This window comes from Haliotis rubra, unplaced genomic scaffold (genome assembly GCF_003918875.1).
Source record: "Haliotis rubra isolate DU_JTF1 unplaced genomic scaffold, ASM391887v1 Scf547, whole genome shotgun sequence".
Lineage (NCBI taxonomy): Eukaryota > Metazoa > Mollusca > Gastropoda > Lepetellida > Haliotidae > Haliotis > Haliotis rubra.
In genome coordinates, this window is record NW_025767243.1 from 384,751 (window position 1) to 404,318 (window position 19,568).

General features: G+C 40.5%; 1 protein-coding gene across 5 annotated transcripts in view; it reads left to right on the forward strand.

The window, feature by feature from the left end:
* Positions 1-14,824, forward strand: part of LOC124253609 (rab GTPase-activating protein 1-like) — a 54,787-nt gene extending 39,963 nt beyond the window's left edge. For 2 of the 5 annotated variants that reach the window (XM_046687414.1, XM_046687416.1), the window contains 10 exons: positions 542-667; positions 1,058-1,201; positions 1,992-2,033; positions 4,551-4,679; positions 5,295-5,303; positions 6,611-6,703; positions 7,471-7,581; positions 7,944-8,048; positions 9,580-9,722; positions 10,711-10,844. In XM_046687414.1, the coding sequence (XP_046543370.1) occupies positions 542-667; positions 1,058-1,201; positions 1,992-2,033; positions 4,551-4,679; positions 5,295-5,303; positions 6,611-6,703; positions 7,471-7,581; positions 7,944-8,048; positions 9,580-9,722; positions 10,711-10,720 (912 nt within the window). In that variant the 3' untranslated portion in view covers positions 10,721-10,844. Of the gene's footprint in view, positions 1-541; positions 668-1,057; positions 1,202-1,991; positions 2,034-4,550; positions 4,680-5,294; positions 5,304-6,610; positions 6,704-7,470; positions 7,582-7,943; positions 8,049-9,579; positions 9,723-9,790; positions 9,806-10,710 lie in introns of all 5 variants that reach the window. The other 3 variants (XM_046687415.1, XM_046687417.1, XM_046687418.1) reach the window with 2 other exon arrangements.
* Positions 14,825-19,568: the final 4,744 nt, after the last annotated feature.

Sequence of the window (19,568 nt, forward strand, 5' to 3'; positions counted from 1 at the left end):
TAGCACATAGTGTAGATATATCATTTAGGGTAGCACATAGTGTAGATATATCATTTAGGGTAGCACATAGTGTAGATATATCATTTAGGGTAGCACATAGTGTAGATGTATCATTTAGGGTAGCACATAGTGTAGATATATCATTTAGGGTAGCACATAGTGTAGATATATCATTTAGGGTAGCACATAGTGTAGATATATCATTTAGGGTAGCATATAGTGTAGATATATCATTTAGGGTAGCACATAGTGTAGATGTATCATTTAGGGTAGCACATAGTGTAGATATATCATTTAGGGTAGCACATAATTTAGATATATCATTTAGGGTAGCACATAGTGTAGATATATCATTTAGGGTAGCACATAGTGTAGATATATCATTTATAGTAGCACATAATTTAGATGTATTACAACACTTACTTCATGATCTTCCCTATGGGATTCAGGGTGAGAACAGGTAGAAAAACCTTTTCCCATCCAGTGATATTTGCCATTATTGACAAGTAGTTTGCCTCTGACTGTAATGTCTGACCTCCAGATGCCCGAGGAACAAGCCTTCTGTGTCCTAGTGAAGATCATGTTTGACTACGGCCTGCGGGACCTGTTCAAGCAGGGTTTTGAGGAGCTACATCTCAAGTTCTACCAGCTGGAGAGACTCATGCAGGTAGGGTGGTGTTGGCATGCCTCTGATCTGGATAAGGAGGGGCAGGCAATGATGTTGCCATACTGTAGGTGGTGATGGTTAACATGTGGAGATAATGTCATCCTGGCAGTTAGGACAGGGTTGGGATGCTATAGTGTTGTTACTTTGTATAAAGGAAAGTCTAGTTGTTGGTTTGGATAGTATCAGTCATTGGGCTGTCTTGATGATTTACAGATCACTGGTATATAGCTGGAATATTGCTGGTTGTCGTGTTAATCACAACAAGCAAATCTATTGTTAGGAACTAAATATTTTGCTGAGGATGATGTAAAATGCACAAACATGAACATACACATGCACTTATTGTTGTTTATATATTGTAGAAGAAACTTATTGTTGTGTGGTTTACAGGACCAGTTGATTGACTTATATGGACATTTTGCTGACATGGGTTTGGAGATTCACATGTTTGCTTCACAATGGTTCCTGACGCTCTTCACGGCCAAGTTCCCCTTGCATGTGGTGTTCCATATCCTGGACCTATACCTCAGTGAGGTGAGTAGAGGTCATGTGACGTTCTTGAGGTGAGTTGAGGTCATGTGACATTCTTGTACCTGAGTAAGGTGAGGTGAGGTCACTTGACATTCTTGCACCTCAGTGAGATGGATTGAGGTCACGTGCTGTTCACATCCTGGACCTGCACCTCAGTGGTGTTCCCATATATCAGTGAGATGAGTTGAGGTCACATGCTGTTCACATCCTGAACCTGCACCTCAGTGGTGTTCCCATACCTCAGTGAGATGAGCTGAGGTCACATGCTGTTCACATCCTGAACCTGCACCTCAGTGGTGTTCCCATACCTCAGTGAGATGAGTTGAGGTCACATGCTGTTCACATCCTGAACCTGCACCTCAGTGGTGTTCCCATACCTCAGTGAGATGAGTTGAGGTCACATGCTGTTCACATCCTGAACCTGCACCTCAGTGGTGTTCCCATACCTCAGTGAGATGAGTTGAGGTCACATGCTGTTCACATCCTGGACCTGCACCTCAGTGATGTTCCCATACCTCAGTGAGATGAAATAACATTGTGTTCATGTAAATCAGTGAGGTAAGTTCTATTGACCTTGTTCTATTAACCTTGTAGTTGCTATTTGCTAGTACCTAGATGTTACATTTGGTCAAACTGTCAGCACTTAACTGATGGCATGTTCAACTATCAACAGTGCATTAATAGTGACCTAATATTCAGTAACATTAGGACTTTGACAGCTCTTATCTTTGGTTTTTCACCAACATCTGTCCTGTTCCCATGGTTACGTGACGGTTATATTTGTTTATTTCAGGGCAAGGATGTTATCTTCAGTGTGGCCCTGGCATTGTTGAAGGTGAGTCACCTATCTAAATACTCCAACACCGTTGGTGTAGTGGTGGAAGTAGTCTCCTGTCATGCCTCACCCCTTGGTCAATCCCCATGTGGATTCATGTGATACTCATTGTCAAGTCAAAGATGTTTATTGTACAAAACGCCTCCGGCCCATATACATTGGAGTTATACATAAACATTATACATATGGTGCAATAAGTAGTAGTTAGTGATCCAAACAGCAAATCATGATACATGCAGTAAATTATGTACAAGTAGTGAAATACGATGGACCTACAAAACTTTTTATCAGATTGTTACGTTTAATAAGAGCATAATTGATATAGTACGACAGACAGCTTTATTATTACATGCTGGTCAGTTGATGAAAGAAGTAGTTTAAATCCTAATGTAGGTGGCTTACATAGATAATATTCAGCTATATATTTCGTACGCAAATCTTTATACAAAGGACATACAAGAAAAAAATGGATTTCAGTTTCCACATCTATATGACACAGTGGGCACATTCTCTTGCGTCGTTAAATATAAAAACGTCTTCCTTCGTTTACCATTATGTTGATCAAACCTAACCTAAAACGTATAAATGGATATCTTAATTTCTTTGATGTTAAAAACGACAGATATCTCCAGCAGTCTATACTGGTTGACAGGGTCAGGTGGCCAGGTGCTATGACTGGGATTGCTTCTAAAATCATTGATTTGTCTGGTCCAGTCTTGAATATTTACAAATCAAGGCCATAGAGGACCATTGCAACCTGAAACAATTATCCCTGATTTGATGATTTCTGCAGTATTACTTTTATATTGTCAAAAGTACTGTCAAGCTTGATTTGATAATTAATATGCCTCTAGTCGTCCAGCAGTAAAAATGTGTCTGTGTGTCAGTCTGTCTGTCTGTCTGTCTGTGTCTGTGTGTTTGACTGTTACCACCTCGTGCTTATGGCAGCTAGGATTGTATATACCCGAAGTAGCTTCAAATGAAAATCACTTGATTGTCTGGTCCAGACTTGAATATTTACAGGCTGCCGCCATAATTTTTGTGTGTGCTTGCACACGAGCAATGGAGATGCAACACGTTTCATGTGGACTCATTATTGATATTACAGGTTAGAATAGATCCCCTGCAGATAATGGTGCTTGGAAAGGGTCACTAAACTGATTCGGTCGTCAGACTTGATTACTCAAGCGGTTGCATGTGGTTGTCCTCTAATGGCATGGATTGTTAATGATATCAATCACCTGATTGTCTGGTCCAGACTTGATTACTCAAGAGGTTGCATGTGGTTGTCCTCTAATGGCATGAATTGTTAATGATATCAATCACCCGATTGTCTGGTCCAGACTTGAATATTTACAGGCTGCTGCCAAATAGGCTGGATTATTGCTAAATGCATTCTTCAACAGCAACTAAATTGGCTTGAGCCAGTCAATTCCTGATCAGTTGTGCGTGTAGTGCGTGTACCATAATTTTACATGAAGCCAGTGAGTGTAATCTGTCTGGCAGACTTGATCCCGGATTCCTAGCCAGGGTCATATTGATCGATGAACTTATCTTGGCATTTATCTGGGTTTATGACTTAGTAGTCTGAGACTACATTGGAGAGAGCAGGATGTGATCACAGCATCCCTTAGAAGAACATTACATCTTCAAGTAGCTGTCTTGTGGGGTAGCCTTGTGGTTCAAGCACCCACCGCTGGGTTTGATTCCCAACATTGGTGAAGCACTTTCCTTCATTTGGAACCACATGAGTCACCTTGGGACTGGCAGGTTGCAGAAATTGGATGATATTGATGATGATATTTCTGTTGTGGGCCACAGGTGTGTAATACACGTGAGTTGTGTCCCTTAGGTTTGTCAGGAACCTATGATCATCAGTATGAATCTCAGATTTGATGTTTCTAGGTTTGACAGCACCATATTATAGTGGACACCTGCAGGATACTAATATACCTCTGTGGGATTCTGGTTTGGAATTGGAATCTGGATTGGTTCCCAACAAGCTATGCTGGTTGAAAGTGACCAAATGGATTTTGTGGTCAGGTTTGGCATTCCCCAGTGACCTGGATCATTATTGAAAGCTTTTAATCACTGGCTTGTCTGATTGCATACAGGCTGTGTGACATAGCTGGAATATTTGTGAGTGGTGCAGATGCACTCAATCTGCTTGCACATTCCTTATTATATTCTTCCCATTGGGATTTGAGGGATCCTCATCAATTCATACTTTTCGTGAGATTAGACTGAGATGAAGTGTGTGACCTGGCCAGTTGGGACGTATTCTGCCAACTAATGGACCATCTTGTCACAGCTGGGGTAGTGTGTGTAGAAGAACGTTCAGGGTCCTGACCCACAAAGCGTTCGTAACGTTACGACCCATCGTAACCCAATAGTTTACCATAAGTTTACGAATGCCATAGCGCTACGAATGCCCTGTGGATCGCGACCCTGTACATATTCCACTATCTTTTCTCCACATTGAACGTTGTCCCAGCTGACATGTTGTCTGTATTACAGGGTTCTAGGAAGGACCTTCTAGCACTGGACTTTGAGGGAGTCCTGAAATACTTCCGCGTCCAGCTGCCCAAGAAGTACCGCACTGACGACGCTGCTAAGGATCTGATGAGGACAGCAGTCAGCTCCAAGGTAAGTCTTCCAGTACATCTCATTGACAGCCATCAGTAGTTTGTGTGGTGTCCGTTAACTCAATATAAATAATGTACATAATTAAACAGGGAAGCTATAAAGTCAGTCTTTATAACTGAAGTGAGATCACTACTGCATTAACAAATTACAGAGATACCATCTGTTATAATTTTGGAATAACTGGTGCAATATAACAGCCTAAAATTATTCAGTTATGCTTGTACCCAAGTTACACTTTTACATCACAGTTTTGTTAATGATTCATATACGTATACTATAATGATAGCAGTTGTTCATGCTTTAGTTACGTAGCATTATGCAGTGACTATACAGTCCACTTAAAACCATTCTTTCTTTTTTGTTAGGGTTACATTGTCCATTACTTTGTGATATGAGGTCTGTGGTTGGTTGCTATGTTTTAAACATAGTTGATCTTTGTGGATGGAAGCAGGCAGCTAATTGAATGACTGTACACAATATTTTACCTCGGCACTTAAAACAACAAAACGTTATGTCTCTGAAAATGGCTGTTTACTGTCAAATGATAGATTGTATGAATGTATGGAGCTTTGACCACATGTTACATCTTCTGTAATCTCTCTCCACTGCCTCCAGGATTATTTGGTATGCTACATGATGATACATTGGGTTTCTAAGTGTTCATATCAGCTACTGACCCTACATCTATATATTCCTGGTGTTGACTGCCATTAAGAATTAATAGATAAACATACATGTATGTGTTACATAACACTGGATCAGTTCTATTTCTAAATTGGCTTAGTGGTTAAAGCATTTGCTTATCATGTTGAAGGCGCAGGCTTCATTCCCATGTGGGAAAAGCTCAGCTTTAAACCTCTGTCACCTTTTATACTGTTATGTGATATGATCATTTATGAAGGAAATCAATTGACAGTATTTCTGTCAGTTAAAAAAGTTATTATGTAGCAATGTAGAACATTGACCTGGATTGCATACAGTACTTTGATTACATCGATTGCATGGGTGACGGAGTGGTTCAATGTATATATGCATGTCACAACTGGAAGACAGCTTGTCTCACTGAGATATATTACGTTTCTCCCTCCCTGGGTGTGATATGGTAGTTATCACATCTCACTGAGATATGCTGTGTTTGACCCTGCCTGCGTGGGATACAGGAGTTATCACAATGTCTCCTTGGAATATATTCTGCTTCTCCCTACCTGGGGTAAAAGGGATGTTATCAGTTGATGTCTTTCTGGGATATATTGCGCTTAACCCACTTGTTTGTGATGTGGGAGTTACCACATAATGTCTCACTGGGATATATTGCGCTTAACCTACCTGCATGTGATACGGGAATTACCACATAATGTCTCACTGGGATATATTGCGCTTAACCTACCTGTGTGTGATATGGGAATTACCACATAATGTCTCACTGGGATATATTGCGCTTAACCTACCTGTATGTGATATGGGGGTTATCACATAATGTCTCACTGGGATATGGTGTGCTTCCCCTTGCGTGGGTTTCTTTGAGCATCTAGCTGGGTGAAATAGGGATATAGGGAGTTATACAGAGTTATGACATAATGTCTCACTGGGTTATTGGTCTTGTCATGATTATGCTCATTGCTGTTAGTTGTAGTAAGGAGTCCATGATCAGATTTCTGTTGATGTTATTGCTTCACAAATAAAATATGGTAAGAAGTCATTTCTGCCGGAACGGTATGTATTGTGTAATTGTTTTATGTTATCTTATATGTACAGGTAGCTTTTGATCTTGCTTGTTACACAACTAGTTACAATATTAAAATAATAGCAAACATCAAATGACATGATATTTCATCATTAATTGTTCTCTATTTATGTTGGTATATTACAGTAATTGTTTCAGATAGTTCAGTATTGCAGTGTTTTAGAAGAGAAAATGTTCATTGTTGCAGGTAACCGCTCGCAAGTTGAAGAAATACGAGCGAGAATACGTCCAGATGAAGGAACACCAGCTGCAGCAGGAGAATCCCATCGAGAGGTTTGAGGTGAGTGCAGCAGCAACTTGACCTCAGTGACCACTGAGTGAGTGAGTGAGTGAGTGAGTATGGTTTTACAATGCTTTTAGCAATATTCCCGCTATATCACAGTGGGGGACACCAGAAATGGGCTTCACATAATGTGCCTATGTGGGGAATCGAACCCAGGTCTTCAGCATGACGAGCGGAACGCTCTAACCTCTAGACTGCCCCATTGACCACAGAACACAACCAGTTTACACAGTTCATTGTTTCCTGTCTCAAGAAATACTGAAAGATAATTGGAATCAGTCTCACTCAGATTCAGATCTTTTGCTTTGAGACCTTTCTGCATGAAGACCTGAGGCCACCTCCATGTTTTTATTGGTGATGTTTAGCAACCTCATCCAGAAATTGTCTTAACATTTTTTATGTTAAGCAAGTAATAATGTTTGAAATAGTCAGATATTTAAATATTAATTTGATTTGATAATTATCCATTTCTAATGTGTCATGCCACCATATAGCTTTAATATTGCTGAGTGTGGTGTTGAACAACAGGGGCAGTGGGGTAGCCTAGTGGTTAAAGCGTTAGCTCGTCACGCCGAAGGCCAGTGTTCGATTCCCCACATGGGTACAATTTGTGAAGCCCATTTCTGGTGTCCCCCGCCGTGATATTGCTGGAATATTGCTAAAAGCGGCGTAAAACCATACTCAGTAAGTCAGTTTAACAACAACAGCAGCATTCAGTGAGTTATCACTGCGACTTCTCTAACCCAAACCGGTACTACTTTCAGCGCGAGAACAAGCGGCTCCTGGAGGACAATCTCCGTCTGGAACAGGAAAATGATGACCTCGCCCATGAACTGGTAGAGAGCAAACTGGCCCTCCGCAGTGAGCTGGATGCTGTGAGTAGATGTGTATTTGTATACGTGTTGCGATAGACTTCAAATCATTTGCTGGTAGACGTAAGAAGGAATGTAATGTGTTGTGGAAATTGTCAGGAAAGTTATTGGTGTCATTATCTATATTAACTCATATGAAAATTACAATGATGGATTTCCAAGAGGCTTCTATGGAAGTTTGAGGGTAGAAGGGGTCCCAGTGTGGTGATTATTGTACTGGAAAGAGGATCTGTTGTCACACAATAATGATGTGTGTAAAGCAACAAACAGGAACCAGTTAGATTAGTTTAAATTTTCCAACAGAGAGTCAAGTGGTGTTGTGTTTCATGTTGCTATGGTTACCTGTTGCCATGGTCACTTTTCAGCTGGAGGACTCCCACGAGGCTCTGATGAAGGATCACATGAGCACCCAGAAGATGTTGACAGAGACGGAGGAGGAGAAACGGCGACTGGAAACAGAGTCCTCACAGGTAGGAGAATGTCTTCTTTAAAGGTTGTTATAGATACCAGTTGCTGTGGTTACATACCTTGTACTGATTCTAAGATGTTATAAATGGGCAGAAGTCCTGACAAGATATTATGGCTTCCTTGATGGGCTTTTTAGAAGTTGGGATGATGAAGAATGATGATAGTTTTCATGGATATTATAATAATTATAATAGGATATTTATATAGTGCACATATCCAGGCAACTAGTGCATGCTCAAGGTGCTGGTATTTTTTCCCTCGATTATTGGATGTCAATGTCAATGGCACATCGTATTATGAATCTCAACTCCCTGGGGAGTATACAACTCTTGCTGCCACAAGGCGCACCGAGTTCTTGCGGCTTACCCATCCTTACGAGGTACCCATACACAGCTGAGTGGACTGGGACACATAGTCACAGTACTTTGTCCAAGTTCACTGCACGTTGCTGTACCCGCAACTAGGTGTTTGCACACATATTCATGTGGCCACCATCTGGTCATATACCAACGGATTTGTGGGTTCTTCTAAGTGCACAGGGTTTGTGTACTGTACACTAGGGGTTGTGACAACACTGAAAGAGTCTGCACACAAAGTTTACTCCAAGGTTTTTACATCCGGTCACAGGTGGGCTCGATCCCGACACCTCAACCTTGCTGGATCACTAGCCTGGCGCCTTAGCCAGCTCGCCCACCGCTCCCTTCTTTATTGTGAACTTCTTTATTGTGAACAGCGACATTTCGACTTAGATTCTGATGTCGTTGTCAAGCAAGTGATGACAACAACATTGGAATCTATGTCGAAACGTCGCCTACACAGAATAAAAGAAGTTGTATATCCATAAAAAAGTATCATCATTCTTCAAGATATTATGGGACAATAGACATATTAGTAAGTTATTGTTCAACAATTAATGTGTTTACAATTTTCCATGCAGAGTTCAAAAGTGTAGATCGATGATCATGTTGTTGATCACTGGATTGTCTGGTCCGGACTTGATTATTTACAGACCACTGCCATATAGCTGGAATATTGCTGAATGTGGCGTAAATCTAAACTCACTCACTCACTCACTCATTTTCATGCAGAGTTGCTTCCCTTTGTCATGCCAGAATCCTATAAGTGGGGTTTTCAGTCCTATATTTGCTCTAATCATTAGTCTTAGTTTGTCAGCAAAATGCCCTTGTGTGGTGAATGTGTAAAACCTGAGTCACTTACGTCACATTTAGATTTAACCGAAATATTGTTATTTTTCCTTATCCTGTCTCATGAGTCAGGATAAGTATAAAAATATCAAATTTACTTAAAAATTACATTTTTACTTTAAAAATTACATATTCGATTTAAAACCAACTTAGTGCATTGCTTGCTCAACAAAATGTACTTAAATCAAGTTAATTAGAAGGTGAGAAGTGATGTCTATAGCAACAATATATAAGTACTAATCTGTAAATAAAGTTGAAGGAGTTAAATGACAGATGTTCACTGTACTTAAGATGAAGGTAGGATGTTTCATGCTTACTTCTGATTCAGCTAAAGGAGATGTGTCGGCGGGAACTGGACAGGGCGGAGTCTGAGAGCCAGCGGAACTCTGCCATCATTGCTGACTACAAACAGATCTGCTCCCAGCTGAGTGAGAGACTCGAGAAGCAGCAGCCCAGCTGGGACGTATTAAGGTAAGGAGAGGTCAAGGAACCTGTATCTCTAGGGGTACCCTAAGAAAACTGACCTCACGTTGTGTGAGCTGGGACGTATTAAGGTAAGGAGAGGTCAAGGAACCTGTATCTCTAGGGGTACCCTAAGAAAACTGACCTCACATTTTGTCTTAGCTAAAGTATCATCCAGTGCATTGAAACAAACTCATCCACTCCTGAAAATGTTATGAAATCAAGTTATTCTTAGTCAGGAGGGAAGTGGTGTTCCACTGTAAGTCGAATCTGAGGAAGCAGGAAAGGTCCTTGTTTCCTTTTACTTATTGGATATCATTGGGAGCTCAAACTCCAGCTTGCCCTTACTCTGGGTTTAGGTTGCCAGCACCATACTCGTGTTTGTGGCTTGAACCAAAGTAGTGACCTGTGAAGGTCCGGGTTAGAATTGGTCTTCAGTAAGCCATAAGAGGCAACTGACTGGATCAGATGGTCAGGCTTGCTGACTTGGTTGGCACATGTCATCGTATCCCAATTGCGTTGATCAATGTTCATGCTGTTTATTACTGAATCGTCTAGTTCAGACTCAATTATTTACAGACTGCCGTCATATAGCTAGAATATTGCTGAGTGCGGCATTAAACAACAATCAATCAATCAATCAATCAATCATGAACCAAAGCAGTAAACTACTCAGGCCTGCATCACTTAAGGCTTTCCTCCTACATAAAAACCACACATTGTCATATAGCTGGAACACTGTTTTCCTAACAAACTCTAATTTTAATTTTTGAAGACCTGATAAAAATGGGAGTGATAATTTCGACTCGGTTACTGGTTGCCATGTTATAGCTGAAAGATTTGTAACAGCATGTATAAAAAAACATTCACTAACTCGCTTAAGATGTGAAACAATTTTTTAAGATATCGCGTTTCACTCTGTTGATGGCCTTTGACCTTCATATGTCCTTTAACAACTAAGTTGAAAATTCACTTGTATCATTGTCCTCTCTAATAGGGTCAAGTGAAGTCATGTGATAAATGCTCCAAGATGTTCACTGAGGATGGCAAGGTCAAACTGCCAGAGGTCAAGGCCAATCCTGAAGACAGCAACCCGTGTGTGTTGGATTTGAGGAAGCAGGTCCGGGAACTGGAGCTAGAGCTGGCCCAGACGAAGCTGGCTCTGGTAGAGTCTGAGTGCAAGACGCAGGACCTCACCCACCAGCTCAACTCGGCCATCAGCGAAATACAAGCATCCAAAAACACATGGTTCCACAAAACCATCAGCTCCATTAAGGAGGTGACAACAGTCAATAAGAAGGATCCCAAGGAATGAGCCTGTGTCGTTGTGATGCCATTGTCAGGGATGACAAAGTGGAGGTTATGTAGGACCCCTAGCAGATGATGCTTGTGACTCTTTGACAGAGAATATTACTGTGTTGATCACTGACTGAATATGTGTCATGTTGGATGTGGATGTAGTGTGCTAAATCTGTGGATGGCAGCGCTGACAGAACCAGCATGTAGTCAACCTCTTGGAGAATGACTTTGGGTGTCATTTGTACAGTTGTGTCTTTACAGAGCTGTCTTTGATACAGAGTGTCCTAAGTACAAGGATGGTCTTGGTATGGGTTGTCTCTAGCACAGGGTGTCCTTTACAGGGATTTCCACCTTTCGATGTTGTCCTGGGCTCTGACGTGTCCACAGTACATGGGTGACCTGAATAGAAAGGTTCTCTGTACAGTGGTATAGGGGTGTCCTCAGTAGAGGAGTGTCTGTTGTACAGGGTGTCCTTTACAGGGAATTCCACCTTTCGATGTTGTCCTGGGCTCTGACGTGTCCACAGTACATGGGTGACCTAAATAGAAAGGTTCTCTGTACAGTGGTATAGGGGTGTCCTCAGTAGAGGAGTGTCTGTTGTACAGGGTGTCCTTGGTTGAGGAGTATTCTTGCATGATTCTGGTGTAGAATTATTGATCTTGGCTGGGAGTGCAATGTGGATGGTCTAACTTACACTTAGACAGTGTAGGTATGTGTGCAGATCTTGTAAACTACATCACCATTTGACATGTGTAGGTGTACCAGCATAACATCAGTGTATGATGTATCAACAATGCATGGATGTACCAGCATGTATGATATATTTACTGCTATGGCATGTATAGGTGTAACAGCAAAACGCCAGTGTACAATATATATCCAATATGTGGGTGTACACGATATATCGACAACACATAGGTGGACCAGTGATAAAATGTATCCAACACGTAGCTGTACCTGCAAACATGAGTTAAGAATATATACAACATGGAAGATACCAGCGGATCAGTGCATGGTGCATCTACAACATGTAGGTGTACCAGCTAATACAAATGTACAATATATCCGAGACACTCGAGGGTGCGCCAGCAAAACAACAGTGTCCAGTGTAACATTTGCAGGTGCAGCTGCACAGAATTGGTGTGCAATATGTCTCCTGCACAGAGAGTTGGAAATATATCAAAGATCACATAGAGCTATCAGAATGTACCAGCATGGGAAAGATACATTGACCAAACCAAGTACTGATGTACTGGTAGACTGAAGAAGATGTTGCTGGCAGGATATCCAGGTCAATTTAACCTTAAGAGGAGGTTAATGTCTGAAGCAATGGCTAAAAGTTCAAGGACAGAAGTTTGAGGTCAAAAGTTCAAGGTCAGACGTTTGAGGTCAAAAGTTCAAGGTCAGAAGATAGACATTTGAATTACCAACTTCCTGTGACATATAATCAGCACTTGTGTGTAACCAGTAGATCACATTGTGATGCTGTGTCTAGTCCTTATATATATAACTTATTGTACTCACCCTCCCTGTTCAGTGAGGGGACGGATTCCACCATCAGAGCCATGGTGGCGATATACGAATATTTAAAACTCGTTTCAAAATATGCATTACCGTCATGTTTGTAATGGTTACATAGTGATCGAATTTCATAAGTTCATTGTGCATTTTCACATGATAGGCTGCAGTGGAATGAAGATATTTTATTTATCGGTTGATATTTGTTATGTTAGTGTTTCTAACTCATTCCAGTGTTGGATCCAGGTATTGCCGGTGTTATTTATGTCATATAACCCAGTAGGCGGAAACAGTTGTTCCAGGAATAAGTTCATGCGTCTGTAGAATCGGTATTGCATCCATAAATTAAAGATTTCAGAAATGAGTTCACAGTTACAAACTGTCAGTACAGGAATCAGTTTATTGCATTTCTCTGTGTTGTTTTTATGATTGGTATGACAACCATTGTGCAATATGAGTTAATACCTCACAAATACAGGATCCACCCTCTCAAGGAACACAAGCCTGACAGGCTGCAAGACCTTGTACAAGTAGAAATCCATACGCCAGCATCTTTGTGTTTTTTTAGCGTAGTTTTGTTTTTGTGGAACTTGTTTCTGTTGAAATATTAGCAATTACCACAGGGTACCATGTATTTTTTCTTTCTTTTCAAACAATATGTCAGAAAACCAGACTCAACAAAACAAATCAAGGGTCGATTGCAGCTTACCAATGATCATGCATATAGTTGCCATGGTTACTATCCATTCCTTTCTTCATCCATGTTGTGTAATTGGTGACATCAGAGGCTGACAGCTCCTCCAGACATAATGTAGCTTGCTCGTCTGAATTGGAATAGTTTGAATAATGCCATACATTCTCATTTGTGTCCTATCATATTTTGCAATGTTTGTGATGTTGATATGCAATGGAAAGTTTTTGATCCATCCTCACCAATCAAGAGCATAATAATAAATCATCTGTGAGCATAATTTATGTTGAGGTCGTGTGTGTGGTAACTGCTCCGATACCCACCTCTTCACCCTGGCATCGTATATCAAAAGATATAATCATATGGTTTCTAGGTATAACTTTATAATGATCTTTTAGTAAAGCTTCACTAATTTATCCTTCACTGTAAATATGATATAATTCAACTGAATGACAATATTGGACTTGACATTGTCTGTGGCCACTTAATACCCACAACCTAACCTCTACCCCACCTGAAGCTTAGGGCTGTGGGGTAGCCTAGTGGTTAAAGCATTTGCTTGTCATGCCGAAGACCCAGGATCAATTTCCCAAATGGGTACTATGCGTGAAGCCCATTTCTGGTGTCCCCAGCCGTGATATTGCTGGAATATTGCTTAAAGCGGTGTAAAACTATCCTCACAGACTCAGAGGAGAGTGTTTATTCACTGAGGACTTTCATCATTTACAGCTGTTTTTTGTATAGGTCGTGTTGGTCATAATCAAACTGCGCCCGCACACTATTTAGCATAAATGTGTTGCCATGGTAACTCTGGTTATTAACGCCCAGCTTGACTCTGTTAATGCATTGAATGTTGTTATTGTCAGATGTTTGTTTTGCAGGTTTTATTTGTATATGCATAAGCAATGCATTTTATTTTGTATATACAAAGCTTGAGACTGAAAAAGTCGTGTTATTTATTTTGAAATGCTGTATAGGCTAATAAAATGCTGTATATATATATATGCTAAGATTATTGTATTGACCATTCCTTGAAGGGTTCCACAATGCTGTGATCATGCTGATCATTTATTCTTGCCCACGAAAATACAAATTTCGATAGATGGGCATGGACGGCCCTGTTGTGTAATATGCTGTAGCTGTTCAGAGTTCTCTCCCTTTGGCAAGACAGGAACTTACGACCATAGATTTGAATCCTTGATTATGTTTCTAGGTTTGCCAGGGCTATTCCTGTGCTAATGAGTTTCACCGAAGACTTTCATTACTCTGGACTTGCCTCCCTCGTCTAGCTGACATGCCCTGATGTAACTGAAATCATATTCAAAGAGGTTTAGAGCCAACCCAGTCACTCACTCATAAGAATGGCCTAATATGCTGGTACCAGTACATCTGCTGATAATGTTTCGTATAGCAGGAACATTGCTGAGTGATGTTAGGCAGCAAACAAAATAATTAATTTACTTAAGTTTTAAAATCCAAAATTTGAACAATCGATAGCCAGGAAGAAGTTTATTTTGTTTCATAAATATGATTATGGGTTTGAGAAGGGTAGTACTATTTGAAGAGACAAAACATGCCTGTACATAGTATATATTGGAGAAAATACAAACTTGAAGGTTTTTTTTAGCGAGGAATCCTTCATGGACTGTTCTGCACGTGTAGTTCTTCCCTCGGAAGTTGGGATATATGTGTGTGGCTGTTCTGCACATGTGTAGTTCTTCCCTCAGAAGTTGGGATATATGTGTGTGGCTGTTCTGCACATGTGTAGTTATTCCCTCAGAAGTTGGGATATATGTGTGTGGCTGTTCTGCACATGTGTAGTTATTCCCTCAGAAGTTGGGATATATGTGTGTGGCTGTTCTGCACATGTGTAGTTCTTCCCTCAGAAGTTGAGATATATGGGTGTGGCTGTTCTGCACATGTGTAGTTCTTCCCTCAGAAGTTGGGATATATGTGTGTGGCTGTTCTGCACATGTGTAGTTATTCCCTCAGAAGTTGGGATATATGTGTGTGGCTGTTCTGCACATGTGTAGTTATTCCCTCAGAAGTTGGGATATATGTGTGTGGCTGTTCTGCACATGTGTAGTTCTTCCCTCAGAAGTTGAGATATATGGGTGTGGCTGTTCTGCACATGTGTAGTTCTTCCCTCAGAAGTTGGGATATATCTGTGTGGATGTTCTGCACATGTGTAGGTCTGCCCACAATATTGGGATATATGTGTGTGGCTGTTGCCATGATAAAGTTATGATGATGTGATGGTTGTCTGTGGCTGGTGTCTAGTTTATCAGCAGCTGTAACAAGAACGAACATCTCTTGTGTATCTATTTACTTTTGATGTTTCAGCACTCTTACTCACAGGATTTGTTTTATACAGTTCTCTTTCTCAAACTAGCATCAATGAAATATCTCTGTAGTGCAGGGTTTCAATTTGTTTTTGCAACAAAAAGTCAAAATTGACATTCTGACAAAACTTAACAGAAGCAGACCTCACAAGTATATAAAAGTCCAGAAATGTGATTATTTTTCAAGCTGCTTGTCGTATTCCACCCAGCTGATGCCTCTGATTGTCAGCTGGTCATTTGCGATGGCGGTGGCCAGATTTACCAGCCATTGTTCCAGTATCTTCTGGATAAAGTTTAGGATCTGCATGTGTCAATTTGTGAATGTTTCCACAGTTTCTATATTAAGAGCATTCCATCGACTCCTATTGCTGTTCTAAGGATAATTGACACTATCCTAGAAGCTGACATAATTTATGTTCATGGTATTGTTAACCCAATGAAAAATGATCTTCTGATTTATGACTACCTGTATACTTTACTACAGGTGTATGAAAATGGTTTTCTGTCAGTAATAGCATTATTACATTGGCTGGGTGAAATACGACTGATATTATATACTGTTTATAAATTATATATGCATGTATCGTTGGACAGCTGTCTCTTTGTTTTCTCAAACAGTGTAACAATGTTCCACTACTTTCTCCACTTAACACAGATCCGACACTTCCTCCATTATACACATGTCCAGACACATTCTATACACAGATGATCACTGTAATACCGCTTCAACAGTAGTGCTGTCCCGACAAATCTCCAAAACTACTTTCATCCCGACACTTTCCCCACAACATCTGCATCCAAACTAGAACACCTGGGGCTTCATGTACATTGCTGTAACTAGAAGCGTAACTCACATTGTGGGGACAGCCAGCAGCAGCACAGCATTGTTCCTCATACCTCCAGCAGTGCTGGTCTATATATCCCTGTCAGGCACTTATCAACCTGCCAAAAATGGTTATATATCCCAACAGGCAAAACATAACCCTTGGATAAATGGTTATATACCCCAACAAACTATGTTCAGCCTGGAACGTGGTTGTTAGTTTAGAATGACAGAAGAGAACAAGCACTTGTACAATACCTGTCAACTGTAAGCACGGCCTTGACCCTTGACTGAACTGATGTTGTAGCTAATCAGTATTTACATTCTGTTGTATGTTGTTTTCTGTGAAATCAGGGCTAATGACATCTGATATGAGAACTCTTTTAGAATGTTTATAAATATATGAATACTATCTGACTGTATATGCTTCTTGTCGTATTCAAGCTGAGTGCCATATATACTCTTGACAGAAACAGAATGTGTACATACATTATCTTCTCGTTTTCAGAAATGTGATAGCATAATGCAATATCAGATGTATGTTGTCCAGTGACTGTCCGCAAACACACATAGATTTGGACGGACAGGTCATTTTCCACAGATCAGTTAGTTTCATTATTGCTCCAGATATGCCTCGAATACTCTACAGTACAGGGGTGGAAATAACTTTAAAATTGCTAGTGTACTCCGGTACAGTGGCACATGTAAAATCACTTGCCCTGATCATTTTTCCACTATACCGGCCGTTTTTTTGTTGATATTTTAAATAAACAACATAACTAACATTGGAATATCAACTGGACACCAGTACAGTGTGATATACAAATTTGCTTGCCCGACAGAAAAAAACACTTGACTCGGGCACGGGGCAATGGGTTATTTCCACCCCTGCAGTAATAGATTGTGTGTATTGCAGGATTGCTCTTGATTTGTTTTTTGCTGAATCAGCGATTTATGCAATTTGCTTGAAATGCTTAAAAATTATTCTAAATCACGACCAGGTCATATTTTTGGACATTGATTGTTATATGTAGAGCTATCATCTATAACACAGCTACAATCATTGCTGTTAGAATTATGACAGATATTTGATATGGGTTTAGATCAAAGGAATTTGTTGTTTCTTGTGTGGTATAGAGAATGCACGTAAGGGTCACTAGTCATTATTACACACCTCTGAAAAATGTTTCCTTGTATTCACAACTAAACCATGACCTTTTGAAAAAATATGCTTGCTTAAATGAGAAACAGATGAATTTTTTTTGTAGTCTGATGCTGTCTCGCAGTATCCGCCAGCCCCTTGTGGTTGTGTACCCATAAGACATTGGGAGTGTCTAGTTAAGCATGAGAGCCACAGCACCAACCACTATAGGTCTGTACAGTAGATGTGTGTCTGTCATACGTGGTGTAAATAAAACAATCGACATATCATCTTGTCTGTCTTTCTTTACCTACCAGCTTTGTGCAATTTTTGGACCGTTTTCGTGATGTAATGGCTACAGGATCTGTTAGCAGACTACCTCCCTGGTATAGTCAATAAAGCATCTGCTAAGAGACCACCTCCTTGGATTTGACTGGAGACTGCCTCTCTGGTCTTCTTCATGAGGCATCTACCAAGAGACCGCCTCTGTGGTCCAGTTGATAGACCATCAGCCCGGACATTGCCTCTCTGGTCCAGTTGATAGACCATCAGCCCGGACACTGCCTCTGTGGTCTAGTTGATAGACCATCAGCCCGGACACTGCCTCTCTGGTCTTGTTCATGAGGCATCTGCCAAGACACCACCTCAGTGGTCCAGTTGATAGACCATCAGCCCGGACTCTGCCTCTCTGGTCTAGTTGATAGACCATCAGCCCGGACACTGCCTCTCTGGTCTTGTTCATGAGGCATCTGCCAAGACACCACCTCAAGGCACCAAGAGTAACCCTGCTCTGTACTGGCATGTATAATATAAAAGAAGTTGTTATCCCTAACATTTCTTATACCACACTGATCAGTTGTAGGACAAACCCAAGTAAATAGAAAACAAATTCAGTTCTCCATTGTCTCTGCCATTTAATGTTTGTATCAGAGCAAATAAATGTAAAGGTGACAAATTTGTAAATGGAGTCGGTCTTTAATACTGAATATCCATGCATCTGGCACACCACAGGATCTACACCTGATGGCTCCATCACCCCAAACACTATACACCAACAATACATGAGACTGGAATAACTGACCTTTTATACACTGCTGGAAAGAAGCTGAAGAACACCCAATACTAACATGCGACCACAGTCAGGTCATGACAGACTAGTGAGTGAGTGAGTTAAGTTTTACGCCGTATTAGCAATAGTCCAATGGTAGCCTAGTGGTTAAAGCATTGGCTCGTCACGCCGAAGACACGGGTTCAATTCCCCACATGGGTACAATGTGTGAAGCCCATTTTGATGTCCCCTGCCATGACATTGCTGGACTATTGCTAAAAGCGGCGTAAAACCATACTCACTCACTCACTATCGCCTTATGATTATATAATTGTCATAACACATATAGCTATAGTCAGACAAAACATCAGGCATTCTTAGCATCTTTTGAGTAGTATATTACTGTGTATACCCTAGGTGATATAAGAGTACACGGATATATGGGATGATAATTTCAAATAACACCACCAAGTCTGAAAACAAAGAATGATTTTAACCTGGATAACATTTTCTGATAAACCAGATAAAAGTGCTTGTTGTTCATAAAGCAAGCTGACAGTACCAGTCATGTCTCTTCTGGCTCTGCCAGATGGAAAACTTGGGCTGTAGTTCACAGAATAACAGTATGATATCAGATTTTTGTGGCAAAATATTCTGTTCATTACATTGTCTTATTCGGAGCTGACGTCAATATCGTTTTGCATTTAAAGATGTTTAAATGTAAGAAATAGCGTGTACCCTTCGTAAATCCAAATAGATTTATGCAAACTGTGCACACCAGTTTTGACCTTTTTATCTCCAAAAAAAAGAAGCAAAAAACATATTGGAAGTCAATTCTTATGAATAACTATGGCAACAATGCTTCAGAAACTACTTATTTTATCATTAACACATAAAACAGAGACAACAATATGAAAACAGTGACATTGTTCAGTAAATAACAACTCACAGGAACCTTATTTTACTATCAGCCAATCAGAAAGTCTGCTAGTG